The 19,891-nt window shown below is 39.2% G+C and overlaps 1 protein-coding gene across 1 annotated transcript; it reads left to right on the forward strand.

The window, feature by feature from the left end:
* The first annotated feature begins 3,864 nt into the window (after nt 1–3,864).
* LOC134571773 (collagenase 3-like) lies at nt 3,865–16,832 on the forward strand. Its single transcript, XM_063430359.1, has 10 exons — nt 3,865–4,012; nt 4,922–5,166; nt 5,813–5,961; nt 8,647–8,772; nt 9,251–9,412; nt 9,504–9,621; nt 10,281–10,414; nt 12,577–12,736; nt 13,717–13,820; nt 16,039–16,832. Exons 1-10 carry the CDS (start codon nt 3,887–3,889, stop codon nt 16,137–16,139), a joined length of 1,425 nt encoding a protein of 474 aa, XP_063286429.1. The 5' UTR covers nt 3,865–3,886; the 3' UTR covers nt 16,140–16,832.
* The last annotated feature ends 3,059 nt before the right edge of the window (nt 16,833–19,891 follow it).

Consider the following 19,891-nt stretch of genomic DNA (forward strand, 5'->3'; position numbering starts at 1 on the left):
CATGCACGTAAAGGCAAAGCTATCATGTTTTCTACACGTCTTCCATTTCTATCTATCTTTCACTGGTCACATTCTGATATACTAATATTCAGCCTGCTACACCTCACGCTCACTTCATGCAAGCATGTATCCACACACACTCACAGTTATACATTGCCTGAATATGCACATTAATCCTCAGACATGGAGAACATACATTGCTAGGCTTGATAAAGACTAATTTGAGTCAAAATGTTGCCTTTTTGTTTCCAGTAAAGTCTGCTGTGGAGTGCCCAGACACCCCAGAGTTATGCCGCCTCTGTCTGTGAGGCACCTTGGGAAGATTTCAACACAATATGTGTGTAGTCCATCTACTTTGTTGTAGGAAATACATTGACCTTCTGTCATGGCCTTCGTCAGTACTAGTATGCTTCTTTTTATGGTCATTCACTGAAGACAGCTGTTTCAAAGCTGCCTGCTCACACACAGTTCTATTAAATAGTGCTGTCCACCTCATCATGGCCATGCTGAAAGTCAACCAAACATGGTACCCAAATCTTGTGTCACAGACAAACGGACAGTATGCACCAGACATTTGGTTGGCTATTTAATCTCTATGCTTGCAGAGGTACTGTGCCCTGTAGTTCTATTGTCCTGTAGCTTGATAATTTCTGATCAATATTTCAGTGATACCATTTTTAGTTTGTTAACCGTTTATACTGATTTCTAGTTCCCTTAACTCTTCTTGGTAACTGTTTATTCTATCTCAAAAATCAGGTAGTCTTATAATTACATTAACTGTACTTTGTGGGAAACTTTTGCTGTTACTGGCTGTTGTATTATAGAAGGTTATTTTGTTGGCATACTTGTTGAGAAAGTTAATATTGGTGGCAAACATAGGAGAAACTTAAGTTTTAAACAATAGTCAAAAATATTTGTGATAGTTAGTGATGTCGCGAACATAAAATTTTCCGTTCGCGAGCGGCAAACACGAATGCGAACTTCCGCAAATGTTCGCGAACGGGCGAACCCGGCGAACCGCCATAGACTTCAATAGGTAGGCGAATTTTAAAATCCACAGGGACTATTTCTGGCCACAATAGTGATGGAAAAGTTGTTTTAAGGGGACTAACACCTGGACTGTGGCATGCCGGAGGGGGATCCATGGCAAAACTCCTATGGAAAATTACATAGTTGATGCAGAGTCTGGTTTTAATCCATAAAGGGCATAAATCACCTAACATTCCTAAATTGCTTGGAATAACTTGCTTTAAAACATCAGGTATGATGTTGTATCGATCAGGTAGTGTAAGGGTTACGCCCACTTCACAGTGACAGACCAAACTCCCCGTTTAACGCACTGCAAACAACCGCAAACAGTCCATTTGCACAACCGCAAACTCCCCATTTGCACAAGGTTGGATACCAAGCTAGCCATGTCCCGTTCCTTGTCCTCACTAATGTCATTGAAGGTCTCTTCCTCCACCCAGCCACGTACAACACCAAGGGTCCCCGAAAGGTAACAACAAGCCCCCTGTATTTTTTTTTTTAATGTACACTACTGTTACACCAGATATGAGTTGCACTGGTGTGACACTGTGCCCTGGCAGGCCCTGAAACGCACACGTGTGAAGGAAACTGACTGCTATTATATTACAGTCAAAAAAGTGTTTTTTGTTTTTTTTAAATGCAATCTATTGTGACACCAGATATGAGTGGTGGCACTGAGACCACCTTAAAAATATTGGATATCGCTAAAAATCATGATCACTATATACTTTCTCTACAAACCTCTAAAACGAACCAAACTACTCATCCATCCACTATACCACTTTATCCCACCTAGAACTAGTGCCCAGTTAAAATACTTGACTCTTACTTACCCACACTCAGTCATGCCACACACATTTCACCACTACTCTCATTGAATCCCTCTGACTACGGCTAAATTAATCTTCTACATCAGAACACTACTCCTAAGATTGGGTTGTATCCATGTCTCGGTTCTTTCATTTAGAATAGGGGCAGCTTCGGTCTCCTTCAACACTGACACTCCAGTGCATATTATTAAAAGATTGGGCAGATGGAAATCCTCAGTCTACAACCGATATATTCCTCATCCTGAGAAAGAAATGAGGAAAGCTTTTAAAAGTTTGGCTTTGTAAATTTGATGCAATAAGTGTGTTTTTCTTTAATACCTTTTCACCCTCTTTGCATGAACCCGATTTACATATATTACTAATATGTTTCTGAACATATATATTATATTATTCATTCACTCACTCTCTGGGCCAGCCTAAGACATCATGTTGCCTAGGTCCAACGATAAATGACTATGGGGGATAATGTATAATAACCACAGGTTACTGGCTATGGGGGAGATAATGTATAATAAACACAGGTTACTGGCTATAGGGGAGATAATGTATAATAAACACAGGTTACTGGTTGTGGGGGGATAATGTATAATAAACACAGGTTACTGGATGCATGGAATAGCCTTCCATCTGAAGTGGTAGAGGTTAACACAGTAAAGGAGTTTAAGCATGCGTGGGATAGGCATAAGGCTATCCTTACTATAAGATAAGGCCAGGGACTAATGAAAGTATTTAGAAAACTGGGCAGACTAGATGGGCCGAATGGTTCTTATCTGCCGTCACATTCTATGTTTCTATGTTTCTATGTTTTGGTTGTGGGGGGATAATGTATAATAATCACAGGTTACTGGTTGTGGGGGGATAATGTATAATAAACACAGGTTACTGGCTATGGGGGAGATAATGTACCTCAGTGCCACTTGGGATTCAGGCCAGCAAACAGCTTCGCTCCCGCCCGCCCCATGGGTTTGTTTTGTCACAGCTAGCTGGGGTATGTCCTTGCCAATTACGTTTGAGGTGGTAAGGTTAATTATGTGGAATGAAGTGAGCAAGTTTTCAGGTCTTAACCTCCCCTGCTCTAAAGTGTTAACCTTAGGTTACCTGTTATGACAGGCCCACCGAGCGGAAAAGGTCGGATGGTGGTAAGCATTGGAAGGAAAAGGAATTAATGCCAAGGGGGAGGTGATTGGAAGTGGTACATAGGCGCATGGTCAGTTTATTGGAAAGGACGGTTGGGTTTTACTGTATGACACTATGTATTAAGTTATATGTTAAGTTATGGTTATTTATAACATTTCTTTTTTTTATATGATGTTTTGGTTTTATCAAAGAAAAGAGAATATGTGTTATACAGTAATTATCATATGTTATAATAAATGCTGTGGCCTGTTTCACCCATACTACGTTGTCTGTCATTATTTGGGGGTGAATTGGGTTAGTTTATGTTATTATGCTGCATCGCGATTACCCACTACGTACATATATGTTAATGTGAACTTTAGAACTTCAGAACAGTTATTGCACACCTGTTAATGTACTACCTTCAAACTGATTTATTTTATATTTATAATAATATGGTTGAACATTTGCGTTCTGATTACTATTTGTACATATGCAGAGACTTTTAGCTAATACATTGTATTCCACATATCTTTAATTTTAAACATTTGTTTTTAACATTTTTTTTAAATTTTTTTTTGCAAAACACAAAGAGATTCTTTTTGCAAAGTAATGAAAAAATAAAGCTGTGGGGTACGCTGTATGCAATTTCGTACTTCCCATACTCAAATGTGCTGAGGACATGTTTACATAAAGACATCCTTTCAAAAAAAAGCTTAGATTTCAACCTTTTTCTGCTCCACACCACAAACCGTAACTGGGGAATTTGTCGTAATCATATTTACATTTACTGACTCGATGTTTGAACATGTCTCAATGAGGTGACTCATGACTTGGAGACTATATAAGAGAGCTCAGTTTTTTCCATGAACATTCAGAAGCTCCAGAACTTTGGGAAAAAATAAACAAACATGGCACTTCTGACTTTGTCAGCAGCAGTGTTGATCTTGAGCCTGAATTATTGCTTAGCAGTTCCAGTATCTCATTCAGAATCGAACGAATCTGACCTGACGGAGAATGATCTGCGATTTGCTGAGGTATTTTATATACTTATAAATTGTAATATTAATATTTAAACATGAAATTACTGGCAGGAAATATTCAGAAGGAAAATGGGTCAGTTTACTAAATTGAAATGGCAGTGAAATTAAAAAAAAGTGAATTTCAAAATATTTGTAAATTACTAATAGCCAAATGAAAGACAAATTTATAATCGAGATTTTTTTTTTTACCTAAGCAGTTCATTTGGCTTTTATGTTTTCAGAATTCACTTTTTTCTTTGTTCCTATTCCATGGGGTGATTTTTAAACCACTGATCAGTCCACTAGTCACCAATTAGTCACTTCTTGTATCAGTTAATACCAGAAAGAACTGTTTGTGTATTTCAAGTGAAGTTGCCCCGTGGTGGACAACATAATGCTTACAAACGTCTATGGCCGACTCTTTAAAAATAATAATAATAATAATAATAATGATGACGTTATACATGCTTGATATAATTCTATTTTTTGTCTTATTTTATGTTTTATTTGCTTGAAGTAAGTATATTTTTGTTATATTTTATTTACTTAAAATAAGTCAATTTTTGTTATATTTTCGTATTTGAGTTGAGTAAAGAGATACTTTTTTTCCCTCTCCATTTTCCAATAACAGCTTGAGGCCCTTGAATCTAGAACATTAACTAAGGCTGAAATGCATCTATTAAGAGTAGTGGGCATACCTATAAATCGTATTATTATAAGAAAGAGGATGTTTTGTAAAATGTCAGATTTACGATGTACAGTGCAAATAATTGTGGCTAAACAAGGTTGGACACCCTTGTGGTAGTGCAATGCATAAAGTAAGCTTTATACTCAAACAACAGTACTATAATCACTTTATGCCAGAATGTCTGTAAGAGAGACTTACTCAAAGTGTGATTGAGACTTTTTTTGCTTTTTCCTCAGAAATACCTGAACGCACTTTACAGCTCCTCTGCTCTCCCCAGTGGCATTCTCCGGAGCAAAAGCCCAAAAAGTGTGCAGACCAAACTCAAGCAGATGCAGTCTTTCTTCGGTTTGGAGGTGACGGGCAAACTAGACGAAGATACAATAGAGATTATGAAACAACCAAGATGCGGGGTCCCTGATATTGGGGAATACAATTTCTTTCCAAGGAAATTAAAATGGCCCAGGAACAATATCACCTACAGGTAAACCATTCTCACAACGTAGTGAGTTGATGAAGAGATTTAAGAGTTCCAATTCTCTTTGAAAATGTTGAGTTTAAAACGGAGAGATTTACAATATTTATACAAGCAATCTGCGTTTGGTAGAGCGCACAACAGTTATTTATAATGGTACGTACCATCACAGCCAGTTTATCTGGCTTACTAACCCTGCATCCATAAAGTGTTGAAAGGTTAAATCAGTGTACCCCCTAAACCTCATGGGCACGGAAAATGATGTAACTTATTAATCAGAGCCAAACTACACCTTGAATCTCTATTAATATCCATTATGTCAGAGTTAGCCAACAGCTATTACAGAACTGTTTGGAGATAGATGTAGGTGATGCACCATTCTACAGATATTCATATTGTTAGAGTCTTATAAACAGCCAGACTACATAACTAAGCACATTTTACTGCAGATGTTGAAGAAGCACAATTTGTGCCGTTTATTAGACATTGGTATCATGACTCAGCCTCCATACACTTGGCTATCGTCCAAGACAAACATGTGCCATTCTTGTTGACTTTTCATAAACCACTTGTGTAGCATAACTGCTTACATTTTAATCTATTTATTAGCATTCAATAAAGTTGTGGATGACATTTCACGTTGATTTATTGGCAGGATTGTGAACTACACGCCAGATTTAACTCATGCGGATGTGGATAGAGTGATCAAAAAAGCCCTTAAAGTGTGGAGTGATGTAACTCCTCTAAACTTCACCAGACTCCGTACAGGCACTGCCGACATCATGATTTCATTTGGGAAGAAAGGTATGAACGTGATGTACATTTACAATTCTAATATCTCACAAGTCACAAATAATCCCTCATAGAAGTTCTCTAGGGTTTACTCCCTAAATGGGTAATTGTGTAAATAAAATAGACAAACTGGAAAAAAAAAAACGTAAAATTAGCTATTTAATCTCGGCTCTTTTAGTTGAAAATGCGAGATGACTTTTGGTAAGTGGCAGTGCATGTACAAACAAAAATATATGTGTAAAAGTTCTTGTATACTTGCATCAGAAGGGAGATATTTGAAAACATAGGCACAGTACAGTACATGCAAATTTAAATATTACCTAACAATAATTTAGATGGTTTAAAAGGAAACTCTAGGCACCATAACAACTTAATTGGAATAAAGTTGTTATGGTGCTAGGCGGCCCCTGGTGCCTGCTTAACTTTAGGGTAAAACCATTCATGAACAGTTTAGCCACAATGTTTTGAATCCAGTACCATTTAGCTCTCTCCCTCTCCTTCCCCTTATCTCAAATTCTTAAAGCAAGAAGCCTCGGGCAGCCTCAGAGAGTGGCTTTGCTCAGGCCATTTTGCTCAGGCCAGTGGCGGGTCTAGTGGCGGAAGGCAAGGGGGGAAATGGGGCAATTGCCCCCCCCCCCGAGAGCCAATGCTCTCCCCTGATGGGCCAGTGATATCCAAGCGTCGGCACTTTGCTAGGTGGCCGGCAGGGGAGGGAGAGGAGACCCGTGAGCTCTAGCTTGCAGCTCCACCAGGTCTCCTCTTGTGAGCACGGTTACCACTGCAATGCTCTGTTCTCGCGAGAGTGAACTCTAGCCTAGTGAATATCCCCCCTCCTTGGGCAAAGGTAAGAAAGGAGGGGGATATAAGGCATATTTATTTAATAAAAAAACAACACATATTTGTTTTAATCAGACCCCCTCCCCACAATTGCTCCCACAGCCCCCCATACACACATGGCCCCACCACACACACTGCCCCCACTGTACCCCCCATACACACACTGCACAAACTGCACCCCCATACACACACTGCCTCCCCACACACACACTGCCTCCACTGTAACCCCATACACACACTGCTCCCACTACACTCCTATAAACATACCGGTACTTCCCCCCACACACACTGCCCTCACTACACCCTCATATACACACTGGTCGCATACACACAGTGTTCCCACTGCACCCCATATATACACTGCACTCCCTTGCACACACTACACCCCTCCTACACACAGTGCTCCCACTGCACCCCCATACACACACTCTCCCAAATACACACACACACACACACACACACAAACTCCACCCTTCGCACACACACTGCCTCCCATGCACACACACACACACACACACACACACACACACACACACCTAGAGTCCCTGTCCCCTACTACAGCCCCTATCCTCCTGGCAGACCCCAGGTAAATTGACAAACTGTTCTTAAACGGTCTGACTATTTACTTTGGAAGGGCAACACAGCACTCCTGGCACCATAACCACTACAGAGAGCTGTAGTGGTTATTGTGCCTGGAATGTTTCTTTAAATAATCTATGAGTGCACCTCCCGCGATAAGGATCTGGACCCGCCCGTGTCTCAGGCTTCCTGTTTCAAGAATCTGAAAAAAAGGACAGGGACAGAGCTAAATGGCTTTGGATTCAAGACTTTGGGCTTAAACGTTCAATAATGGATTAAAGGACCACTATAGGCACCCAGACCACTTCAGCTTAATGAAGTGGTCTGGGTGCCAGGTCCATCTAGGATTAACCCTTTCTGCTTTAAACATAGCAGTTTCAGAGAAACTGCTTTGTTTAAAATAGGGTTAATCCAGCCTCTAGTGGCTGTCTCATTGACAGCCGCTAGAGGCGCTTCCGTGCTTCTCACTGTGATTTTCACAGTGAGAAGACGCCAGCGTCCATAGGAAAGCATTGAGAATGCTTTCCTATTGACTGGCTGAATGCGCGTGGGGCTCGTGCCACGCATGCGCATTCAGTCGATGACGACGAGAAGGAGGAGGAGAGAAGGAGGAGAGTCCCCTGCCCGGCGCTGGAAAAATAGGTAAATTTAACCCCTTCCACCCCCTAGAGCTCGGCGAAGGGGGGCCTTGAGGGTGGGGGAGGGACCTAGAGACCCTACAGTGCCAGGAAACCAAGTATGTTTTCCTGGCACTATAGTGGTCCATTACTCCTAATGGTCAGCCGGCACCAAGAACATCCTGGCACCATAACAACTTAATTCCGATAAAGTTGTTATGGTTCCTGGAAAGTTCTTCTTAGTGTTTACATTACCAAAATCAAAAATATCTTGTAATCAGAAACAAAAAAGTTAATAAATATTACAGAAACATATCATCATGGGAAATCCATACGAATAAGACTCAATTTAATTAAATTTCAAACAACTTTGTTGCTGCTGAGATGAAAAGAAAAGATAGAAATATTAGTGTGTATGCTTCCTAAATGCATTATTCTGTTTGACAGTCGTGGTATTTAATATATATATTCTTTTGTTTGTTATTTTCAATTGTTATATTACTTATATAAGTGTATGACACAATATCTGTTAGATAATCCTAGTATCTACATTATCAATATCAGGAATCAATATATCAATATATCTTTTTTAAACCAAATCTTTGTTCTTACTAAATTCAAGTTAGCATCAGATTGCTCACAGTATTATCTCTATTGCTTATAGAGCACGGTGACTATTATCCCTTTGATGGTCCAAATGGCTTGTTGGCACATGCCTTTCCTCCAGGAGATAAAATTGGAGGTGATACCCATTTTGACGATGATGAATTTTTCACAAGTGACTTCAAAGGTATTTTCTAAACTTCACTTTTACTTGCTAATATAATCATACTTAGGAATGGACCTGGAGACTCTGGACTTATCATTGAATTATTGTGCCTTTGAGCCAACATAGGATCTGCCTCAAATCACATTTCTCCTGTAAGTTTGTGCTAATCCTTTGTCTCCGACTTACATTTGCAGCCTTTTAAAATCTGGCTTTGCCTAAAGGACATGGGGAAGTGTTTTGACTTCTGACCCACCAATGTCTCGAGGTGTTGCTAAATTTAAGGCACTGGGTATAAGTATCCATTAGGGTAAATCAGAATAATCTTTGGTAACCAGCTATTAGTTGGATAACAGTTTCCAGACAAGATCTGAAGCAGAATTCTAACCAATTTATTTTCCTTGAAATTACAATTCTCTGAACACAAATTAACATTTTTAATCTGTCTAAATCAGATCTATGTAATTCTTATTGTTGATGGCACTTATTTGGCATCTTGCAGGTTACAATCTTTTCATGGTTGCTGCTCACGAGTTTGGCCACGCATTGGGACTAGATCACTCTAGAGACCCTGGATCACTGATGTACCCAGTGTACTCGTATACTGAAACAAATAGGTTTATTCTTCCCGATGACGATGTACAAGGAATTCAGGAATTGTATGGTAAGTTTACACTCCAGTTGGTTCTGGGATTGGATTTCCAATAAAAAGTAAAAGAACCGTATAATAAATGTGTTATGTTTATTCATTTAAGGGGCAGGCAACAGTGATCCAAACCCAAAACACCCCAAAACTCCAGAAAAGTGTGACCCTGAACTAGCACTTGATGCTATAACAGAACTCAGAGGAGAAAAGTTCATCTTTAAAGACAGGTACGTAGTATCAGCTCTCTGTCCTTAAATGTCTAGCTTAAACAAAATAGAACCTACATTACTTTCAAGAACTCTATGGGCCTCTTTCCAGAACTTTCGATGAGACAAAACTACACCATGAATTTAAATTACTTATAGAAGCTCTTTATCATCAATCCTGACTTCTTGTAACTTGATAGCAGATTGACCTCCTGCTGAAATGAGCAATCAATTTAGTAATAACCAATTTCACATTAACGTATAACACATAACTATCATAAGTACAATTTTTAAATTGGTAACTGTAATATCATTAATATATATATAACATATTATATACTACATCACTCCTGTAGGGTGATAAATCTGCCTGTTTCTGTTGACCTCAAAAGTATTACACAAATCCAAAGAAAGAAGACACAACTTCAACATTTCAGGGACACAGACACTTTCTCAATTAATAAATTCCCACTGGGCATTTTCATTGTGAATGAGACGGTATCCCCAAAAAAGTCCAAATCAAAATGTCTATTGGAAATAGTGTCAGTGTTTTTTGTTCTGCTTGATCTGGATCGGTAAATATGGATATTTGAGAACATCGAAACGGAAAGTTGTATGCATATTTTTTAATCTGATTAACTTTGTAAATTTATTATTCACTTATATTGATTTCTTACTAGATTCTTCTGGCGCCTCCATCCTCAGATGGTTGAAGCAGAGTTAGTGTTGATTAAATCGTTTTGGCCCGAACTACCCAATAAGATAGATGCCGCTTACGAATATCCACAGAAGGATCTGATATATATATTTAAAGGTTGGTTATCGTTTCAAAAATTACCTGGCCAGTGTCTATTCAATATCTCAAATTTAGCATTTTGCTGTTTCAAAAACAAAATCTTAGCAGTCATATTGACTATTTGATATCCCTTTTTGTTTGAAAACTATTTTATAAGATACAATGGAATCTGACGTAATTGAACAAAAGGTATCTAAGAAGTTTAGGTATGTGCACAGAATGTTTTACGGATGCCCAAACATACTTTAATATAGGGCTTAACGTTCTTCACTGCTCCCATCTAAGTCTCTATGGGCAGAAAATAAGGCAGATATAACTAGTTCGTACTAGAACAGAAGGTGTAACTGTACTCTGTACTTCTTTTGTTGTAATTACATTTTTATATTGAAAAATTAAATGTTGACAAAAACTTTGTATAAGCAAATCAGTCTGGCAGCTAATTTTTTTCATTATTTTTTTTTTTAAAGTAATATTTAATTGTAATTTAGATTCACTCTGTGATACAATCTGCTGAACACAACTACAAAAAGAAGATATATAACACAACTAAGTACCGTATATACTCGAGTATAAGCCGAGTTTTTCAGCCCATTTTTTGGGCTGAAAAACCCCAACTCGGCTTATACTCGAGTCAAGGTCTGTATTATGGCAATTTGCATTGCCATAATACAGACTGGGGGAGAGGGGGGCTGGTAGAGCTGTACTTACCTTTCCTGCAGCTCCTGTCAGCTCTCTCCTCCTCTGCGCCGTCCGGTCAGCACCTCGGTCAGCTCCCAGTGTAAATCTCGCGAGAGACTTACAGTGTAAGCTGACAGAAGAGCAGAACGGACGGCGCAGAGGAGGAGAGAGCTGACAGGAGCTGCAGGAAAGGTAAGTACAGCTCTGCCAGCCCCCCTCTCCCCCCCACTGAACTGCCACTGGACCACCAGGGAAGGAGAGCCCCCCTCCCTGCCATATATCAAGCAGGGAGGGGGGATGAAAAAAAAAAATATAAATAAAATAAGAAATAATAATAAAAAAATAATAATAATAAAATTTTTTTAATAATAACAAAAAAAAAGGGGTATAAGGACCACTATGGGAGGGAGGGGGGTATAAGGACCACTATGAGAGGGAGGGGGGGATAAGGACCACTATGGGGGGGGGGTATAAGGACCACTATGGGAGGGAGGGGGGTATAAGGACCACTATGGGAGGGAGGGGGGGATAAGGACCACTATGGGAGGGGGGGGGGGGGTATAAGGACCACTATGGGAGGGAGGGGGGGTATAAGGACCACTATGGGAGGGAGGGGGGGATAAGGACCACTATGGGAGGGAGGGGAGTATAAGGACCACTATGGGAGGGAGGGGGGGATAAGGACCACTATGGGAGGGAGTGGGGTATAAGGACCACTATGGGAGGGAGGGGGGTATAAGGACCACTATGGGAGGGAGGGGGGATAAGGACCACTAGGGGAGGGGGATAAGGACCACTATGGGAGGGAGGGGGGGGATAAGGACCACTATGGGAGGGAGGGGGGGGTATATGGACCACTATGGGAGGGATGGGGGGGGATAAGGAACACTATGGGAGGGAGGGGGTGGGATAAGGACCACTATGGGAGGGGAGGGGGAAGTAAGGACCACTAGGGGAGGGGTGAGTCAGGACCACTGGGGGGGGGGGTGAAGGAACACGGGGGTGGGGAGGTAAGGACCACTGAGGGAGGAGGGGGGGAAGTCAGGACATATGGGGGGGGGAGGGGGCGGCAAATTTTTTTTTGCCTACGGCGGCAAATATCCTTGCACCGGCCCTGCACACACTGCATTCACACACTGCATTCATGCACACACACACTGCATTCATGCACACACACACTGCACTCATACACACACACTGCACTCATACACACACACTGCACTCATACACACACGCTGCACTCATACACACACACATACGCACACACTGCATTCATTATACACACACTGTAAATAAATATTCAATTAATATATTTTTTTTAGGATCTAATTTTATTTAGAAATTTACCAGTAGCTGCTGCATTTCCCACCCTAGTCTTATACTCGAGTCAATAAGTTTTCCCAGTTTTTTGGGATAAAATTAGGGGCCTCGGCTTATATTCGGGTCGGCTTATACTCGAGTATATACGGTATGTTTAAAAATATATATTTATTTTTTTTCAGGGAAAAAATTCTGGGCTCTAAGTGGATATGATATAGTAGAGAACTATCCAAGAAAAATACATGAACTTGGTTTCCCAAAAACCTTGAAATCCATTGATGCAGCTGTCCATAACAGTGCAATTGGCAAAACGTTCTTCTTTACTGAAGACAAGTATTGGAGGTATGAGACTTCTACGCTATAAAAAAGTTTAGGAATAACAGAATAATGTGTGATATGCTTACTAAAATTTTTCAGTAATTTATTTTACTCTTAAAGGGTTACTACAAGCACGACGACCACTTTTGTGGTTTGAAGTGGTTATGGTGCCTGGAGTCTGTATGTACAACGTTTGAAAGACTGCACATACAGAGTTTAATCCCTTCCTTTAACTGCTCTTCCATTAGAGTCATTGTGCTGTCATTAACCAGCCCGGGACATAAGTTCAGGGCTGGCTACTGTGAATTCTGTACACATTGGACATCTAATGCAAGCACACAAGGAATCCAATGGCAGTCCACCCCACCCTCTGTGCCACCCATGTTCTCCCCTCAACCTGCCATCCTTGACATCTGCCCCCTCCAGCAAGGAGGTCTGTTGTCAGTAGTGGAAGATCATGTTGCTGCGAGAACTTGGCCTCGGCACTGGAACAGAGGTCATGTTTTTTTTTTTTATTTTCACTATTTGAAGGTGAGGGCAGATCAGCACCCCAAGGGTTACTAGCCAAAAAGAGTGTTTACTAAATAGTTTTTTCTATAAATTTTAATTCTGACAGATGACAAAAGTCTATTTTAGTGGCAAGGTGCAATTTACTAAACACAAACAGCTATTATTATGATGACACGGGAACTAACTTGAACTAACTTTTTTTTCCATCTTGCCTATTTTACACTAAACAGTCAGTTCCCTATTGACTACAGTTTGCTGTTTAGTGAATAGAACTCCAAATATCTTTTCCAACTTCCCATTTATGTTGATCCTGAAAATTCCATGTCCTGGAGAGGTCGGAAATACAGCTAGTGGGGGGATATAATTTATGTGCCTAATGATATATGTTGTAGGCTACACTATTGTGGCCATCACGCTGAAAGTATGTTATATTAATGTTCTTAATAATTCACATTTATGTAACAAATTCTTAAATATTTATGTTTTTGAATTAGTTTTGATGATGAAAATATGACTTTGGACAAAGGCTACCCTAAGCTTATTGAAGATGATTTTCCTGGAATTGGAGAAAAAGTAGACGCTGCTTATCAACGAAATGGTACGTGCACTTAATTACTGATTCTTGGTAATTAGTATTTTTATGAGATGCTTTATTTCTGTAAAAAAGCAGAATGGTGTGGGAGACAGGACACATTTTAGGCCAGTTATTTAATTACCAAGGTTATAGATCAGGTGAGATAGTTCAATTAACTAAATAATCAAACTTTTCCTCCCTATTTAGTTCATACTCTCACAATCCCAGGCGTCTCTTTGATACCTTCAACGTCTCTTTTTTCCCCCCACCAAACCAATATTTTAGCCGATAGGTGAATGCCATTTAATTGATTGGAAAAAAACAATTGAGGAAATAATTCTCCCTGCTTCACTCCTCTCTCTCTCAACCACACTTAGACCATGTCTTTCCTACCATTCAGACCTTATTCCTGGCCACTGAACAGGAGGTGGCTGTGCTTTTCCTTTCCTCTCTCCCAAACACTTGTCTGCTTGACCCTGTCCCATCTCACTTTATCAGATCCATCTCCCCTTGTCTTGTGCCGTCCTTAATGCATATCTCCAACTGCTCTCTTTCTTATGGCAAGTTCCTTGCTCTACTGCTGTACTGGGGTACTGTCATGCCAGTCCCAAAAAAGTCATCTCTTGACCCGACTTCCCTTTCCAAAACTCGCCCCATATCCCTGTACACCAGATATATCTCTCTTACCCTGATCTCTACCCTGCTGTCCTAAAACGATGCCTTTATTCAATCTCTGATTGGATGCCCTCCCGATTTCTGAAATTCAATTTCTCTAAAACTGAGCTTCCCTTTTTTCCACCTTATAATACTAATACTCTTTCACTCTCCCTACAAATTGATAGTACCCGCATCAGCCCGCAAGCTGCAAGCTCTCTGTATTGGAGTTATCTTTGATTCTGGCCTCACCTTTATGCCTCATGTCCAGTCTGTTGCCACATCCTGTTGATGCCACCTTATAAACATTGCCCGTGTCTGCCATTTCTTACGCTAGATGCTGTTAAGGGGCCTGTCCACGCTCTAGTCGTTTCTCATTGATTGAGCATTGATTACTGTAATTCTCTAATAATTGGTCCTAACAAAAGCCGTACTGCCCCACTACAATTTGTAATGAATGCTGTTGCCAGACTGATTTTCCTCTCTAGTCGCTCCTCTCACATCTTGCCCTTCTGTCAATCCTTACATTTGCTTCCTGTAACCAATATGAGTGAATTCAAAAACCTAACTCTTACCTATAAAGCTTTAAGCAGCTCTAGCCCCTGTTACATTTCTTCACCGATTTTTAGATATGCCCCTTCTCAGTCTCTCCGTTCTTCCGGTTACCTTTCCCTGTCCGCGGCTTTCATCCATACGGCTAACTCATACTTGCAGAACTTCTCGCGGCTGGCTCCTTTCTTTTGGAACAGACTGCCTCCCCCATCAGACTCTCACCTAGTCATCAATCATTTAAGAAGTCCCTCAAAACCCATGTCTTCATAAAAGCTTATAACCTCCCAGAGTAACTTCTATTTCACAAACCTGTCTCTTGGTCTTTCTTAAAGGGCCACACTCCAATCTTACCTTCCAGTTATGCTACTTTCCTACTTTTGTCGTTTGATTACCTATAACCAATTCACTGTTTTGTTATCCAGGCTACAGGCTGGCTGATTAATGCACTTCCTATTGTAAGTTTATACCCCACCTCCTCTAGATTGTTTGAGCAAGGTCCTCATCAACCTATTGTTCCTGCAACATTTCAAAACTTTCTCATGTCCTGTTAAATTTCCCCCTCTATAATATTGTATAGCGCTGCAGAATAAGTTGCTAAAATTAATAATAATAATAATAATAATAATAATAAAATAATAACAACTGAGCTCAAGTTGTGGTGTCACAGAGTAACAGGTTTTATTAGAAAGTTTAACCCCTTAAGGACACATGACATGTTTCCCTTTTATTCCAGAAGTTTGGTTCTTAAGGGGTTAAATAAGTGTACTTTCTTCTAATTTCAATTAAATGAGTACCAATAAGTTGGGTAATAATATTATCTAGAGTGCAGAGCAAAAAGCTAGTTGTACATTGCCTTGAAACTAATGTTGATGTTATTTCATAGACGATAAAATAAACTTGAATGCTAAAATACAATTTGTTATTTTTTGCCAATGAATTAAAAGTAATTAAGTGTATATTTTTATTTCATTTTTTTATTGCAGCATATACAGTATTTGATTAAATAATCTACACATATTCTGTATTTTTCCCACAGGTTACCTATACTTCTTTAACGGGCCTCTACAGTTTGAATTCAGTATATGGAGCAAAAAAGTGACTCGTGTGATGAAAACCAATTCCATCTTGTGGTGTTGACCTTGAAATCCTTAGTTGGCCTCCACGTCAGACTGTTGAACAGTTGATTGTAAAACTTGACAATGACCAGTAATATGGTTCCACACTGGGTACACAACATAGCGCGGGTTAGCTATAAGGAAAAATATAGAAAATCCTCTGTATATGGATTACAGTGCAAGAATGTATATATTGATTTTACTGTAACATTCTATGTCACAGTGCAATAGTCTTCTTATAAGTAATAGTGTAATAAGGAAGTGTAATTTATGGATATAACACTATAGCAGTATTATGGTATGAGATTAAAGCATCAAGGTAGAACTAGCTCATAATACAAAAAGAGAAACATGACATTTGGAGTGTGGTGAAATATGTCCTTTTAGATGGAATAGTATGCTTGAGACTCTATCTTTAAAAGGACACTATAGTGAACAACTGCAGCTTGTTGTAGTTATTCTGGTGAGTATAGTCAGTCCCTGCAGTCTTTTTCATGTAAACACTGCCTTTACTCTGAAAAGGCAATGTTTACATTGCTCCCTAGTGATACCGCCAGGGGCCACTCCTCGGAGTGTCACTAGAGGTGCTTCCTGGGTCAGTGCTGCACAGTATGCATGGTCTGCATGGAGACACTGAACTTTCCCCATAGAGATGCATTGATTCAATTCAGCTCTATGAGGAGATTCTGATTGGCCAGGGCTCCGATTGGCTCTGATCCCGGCCCGCCTCCTTGGCTGAGATCATCAGAATTGACGATCTAAGCAAATCCAATGGGTTCCCTTGGGAAGACATTGTGATTGGCTGAGATCATCAGAATTGACGATCTAAGCAAATCCAATGGGTTCCCTTGGGAAGACATTGTGATTGGCTGAGATCATCAATTCTGATGGACCTGCATGGCACTGGAAATAAGGTAAATTTTTACTAGCTTTAAGGGGAGTAAGAGGGAATGGCCAACATCGTTTTTCAACACTATAAGGTCAAACACGTTTGTTTTCTGGATCCTATAGTGTTCATATAATATGGCGTAACATGATACCAGATGTGTCCAGGTTGTGTAGAATGATCAGATACACATCTTTTGGATGGCATAGAATGTTGGGAGATTTGTCTTATACATTACATAGCATTCTGGGAGATGATTCTTATAGATGGAATAGTATGCTGGGAGATGTGTCTATATATATATAAAAAATATATTAAAATAAAACATACCTACTGGAATGTCAACTTATCATCCAAACCCTTTGTGAGACAGGTTCACTTTCATCCACAGCAATCATACTAATATTTAATAGCTTTCTCTACAGAACATACTAGTAAATGTTACTGTTATCTACGGTACCACCAAGTATTCATTAGTTATTATTCCAGATGGAATTGCCTCCTGTTCCATATTGGTACTCTATATCCAGATGCATGGTTGCGTTGGTTAAAAATATATTATCTATTTTTTTAAATATTTATTCTTCCTCGTGTAAGTTACACGGAGTAACCTACACATCATAACTTTTGCTAAACCAGATATGTGACATTTTAGGTTGTTTATTTTTTTGCTTAATAAAATGTTTTATTAAAATCTATATACAACTTGCTTCATTTATTGTTTCATTGTTGTCCTGTTTATAGTTATTGCAGAGATAATAAAATACTGCTTTAGAGTATGATCCTTTTTAACCCCTTAAGGACACATGAGACATGTGTGATATGTCATGATTCCCTTTTATTCCAGAAGTTTGGTCCTTAAGGGGTTAAAAGGAAACTATGGGGTAAAATGATCCTGTTTTACTACGCACTATAAAATTAATTAAATTGAAAGCAGGGCTTTGTAGGATAAGTAGTTAATTTTCAAGAGAGGTTCTCTTCATCAATTACAATGCATGGAACTGCTCAGTAAATTGATAGCAACCGTTATCAAACAGTTACCCATATCTATTCACTATTTTGTTAACCAGGCTACAGGCTGACTGATTAATAAGAGCCTGTGGTGGAGTTGCACCCAGGTAAAAAAAATCCTATATCTTTGGACTGGCATGTTTCAGTGCGCACTGAGTGTGTGCACAATAACCACTTCACCAAACTTAAATGTATATAATGCTTAGAATTGTTCTTTAAAGCTAATGTGTTTCAGTTAGAATGTTAAGTAGTTTCCAATGCTTACACTCTACTTGATATTTTTCTACTCAGGGTAAAACGCAATACATGACAGATGTCAATCACATATCTAACATCTAGCACTGCATGTAGAAATCGCAAATGTCTTCGACTTCACAAAAATTTCACTAAACATAGTGGGTTATTCACTGGATTGTGAATTGCTGGGAGTTCAAAGCAAATTCCATGTGAATTTAAAAAAAAAAGTGTTTTAATTTGGCAATTTGGCCTAAAATCTTGACAGTTCACACTTTAGTGAATAACATTTACTGTTTGCTTTTACTTGGTTACCTAACAAAGAAATGGGGAATATTTGACACTGCAGCTGTGGACATGTTTTTCATGATGCCCAGCCAGCCAAACGATTTATGTGGAAAACTAGTCTACTGCTGATTTGTCAGACTCAACATTAGTAACTTAGAAAACATTAAGTAAATAAGCCACTAGATGGCAGTGTGAGTATAATTAAATAGGTTTTACACACCATCATACTATTTAAAATGTACAACTTGTAACTTTTTAGATTGTGACGTCAATGGGTTTCATTCCCTGAACATTGAATTATAATGAATTGTTAACCAAACAGCATAATTTCGGATAACGTAGCCAATCTGTGACTAGAGCTGAAATTGGATTTTATTCCCAAGTCTGCTATTGCTGACGCAATCTGATTTTCTGTTCACTACAATGTTTAATAAGAAACAAAAAGAACCCTGCACTAATATGTCTTAAGGCAGGGCTGTCCAACCTGCAGCTCCCCAAATGTTGCTGAACTACAACTCCCATGATTCCCTGGCTATCTGTTTCATTGAAAGAATCATGGGAGTTGTAGTTCAGCAACATCTGGAGGGCCGCAGGTTGGTCAGCCCTGATTTAAGGCAAACAATGTAAATAAACAAGTAAAACATATCAAACACCTCTTTTAATTGATTTATGGCACCCTAATCTTATTTAAATGAACACTCCAGTGCCAAAATAAAGCATATTTTAATGGGAAGTCGGCTCATTAAAAAATCCATATTTAGTATTGATATTTAGTATTGATACTCACAATGAAAAATGTATGCATTTAATTAAGCCTTTTTAATTGGGTGCATATTTAAAGACAACTCACATAAGCCATGAATCTCTTGTCTGAAGCCCTCCCCTGCTAACTCAAATTACAGACTTCCCAATGCAGCTCAGTGAGAAGTATCTAAAGGCAATTACTGCATCTTAAGTTATCTCTACCGTGCTAAATAAACCAGGAAGTAACAGGACCTGCTGTCTGATTGACAGACATGGGGGGTGTAACAAGGTCTATTAATAAACGTAATAGAGAACATAGAAACCGCAAAATTATAAAAACCTGTCCAAAAATATTAAAAAAGTAACTGAAACATAAATAATTATCCCAATAATTCAACAAGCAATACATAGAAACAAGAAAAATATGGCAGCTCAATCAATATGGGTAATACATCAATGGATGTATAAAATATTCGTGTTAGTGACTACTTTCCACCTTTAATACAGTCAGTTGAAGAATTCTGACTCCAATAGACAGGTTCAACTTTGCATCAACTTTTCATCCAAATGTATGCTAGATTTGTGTTCACTGCGATATAACAAAGTATCAC

Source organism: Pelobates fuscus, chromosome 1 (genome assembly GCF_036172605.1).
Source record: "Pelobates fuscus isolate aPelFus1 chromosome 1, aPelFus1.pri, whole genome shotgun sequence".
NCBI lineage: Eukaryota > Metazoa > Chordata > Amphibia > Anura > Pelobatidae > Pelobates > Pelobates fuscus.

What these genes read in the sequence shown, in the direction of transcription:
- LOC134571773 (XM_063430359.1), top strand. Translation starts at nt 3,887, where the DNA reads ATGGCACTTCTGACTTTGTCAGCAGCAGTGTTGATCTTGAGCCTGAAT. An exon ending in ATGATCTGCGATTTGCTGAG is followed by an intron (nt 4,013 to 4,921) that starts GTATTTTATATA and finishes CTTTTTCCTCAG; the next exon opens with AAATACCTGAACGCACTTTA. An exon ending in AGGAACAATATCACCTACAG is followed by an intron (nt 5,167 to 5,812) that starts GTAAACCATTCT and finishes ATTTATTGGCAG; the next exon opens with GATTGTGAACTACACGCCAG.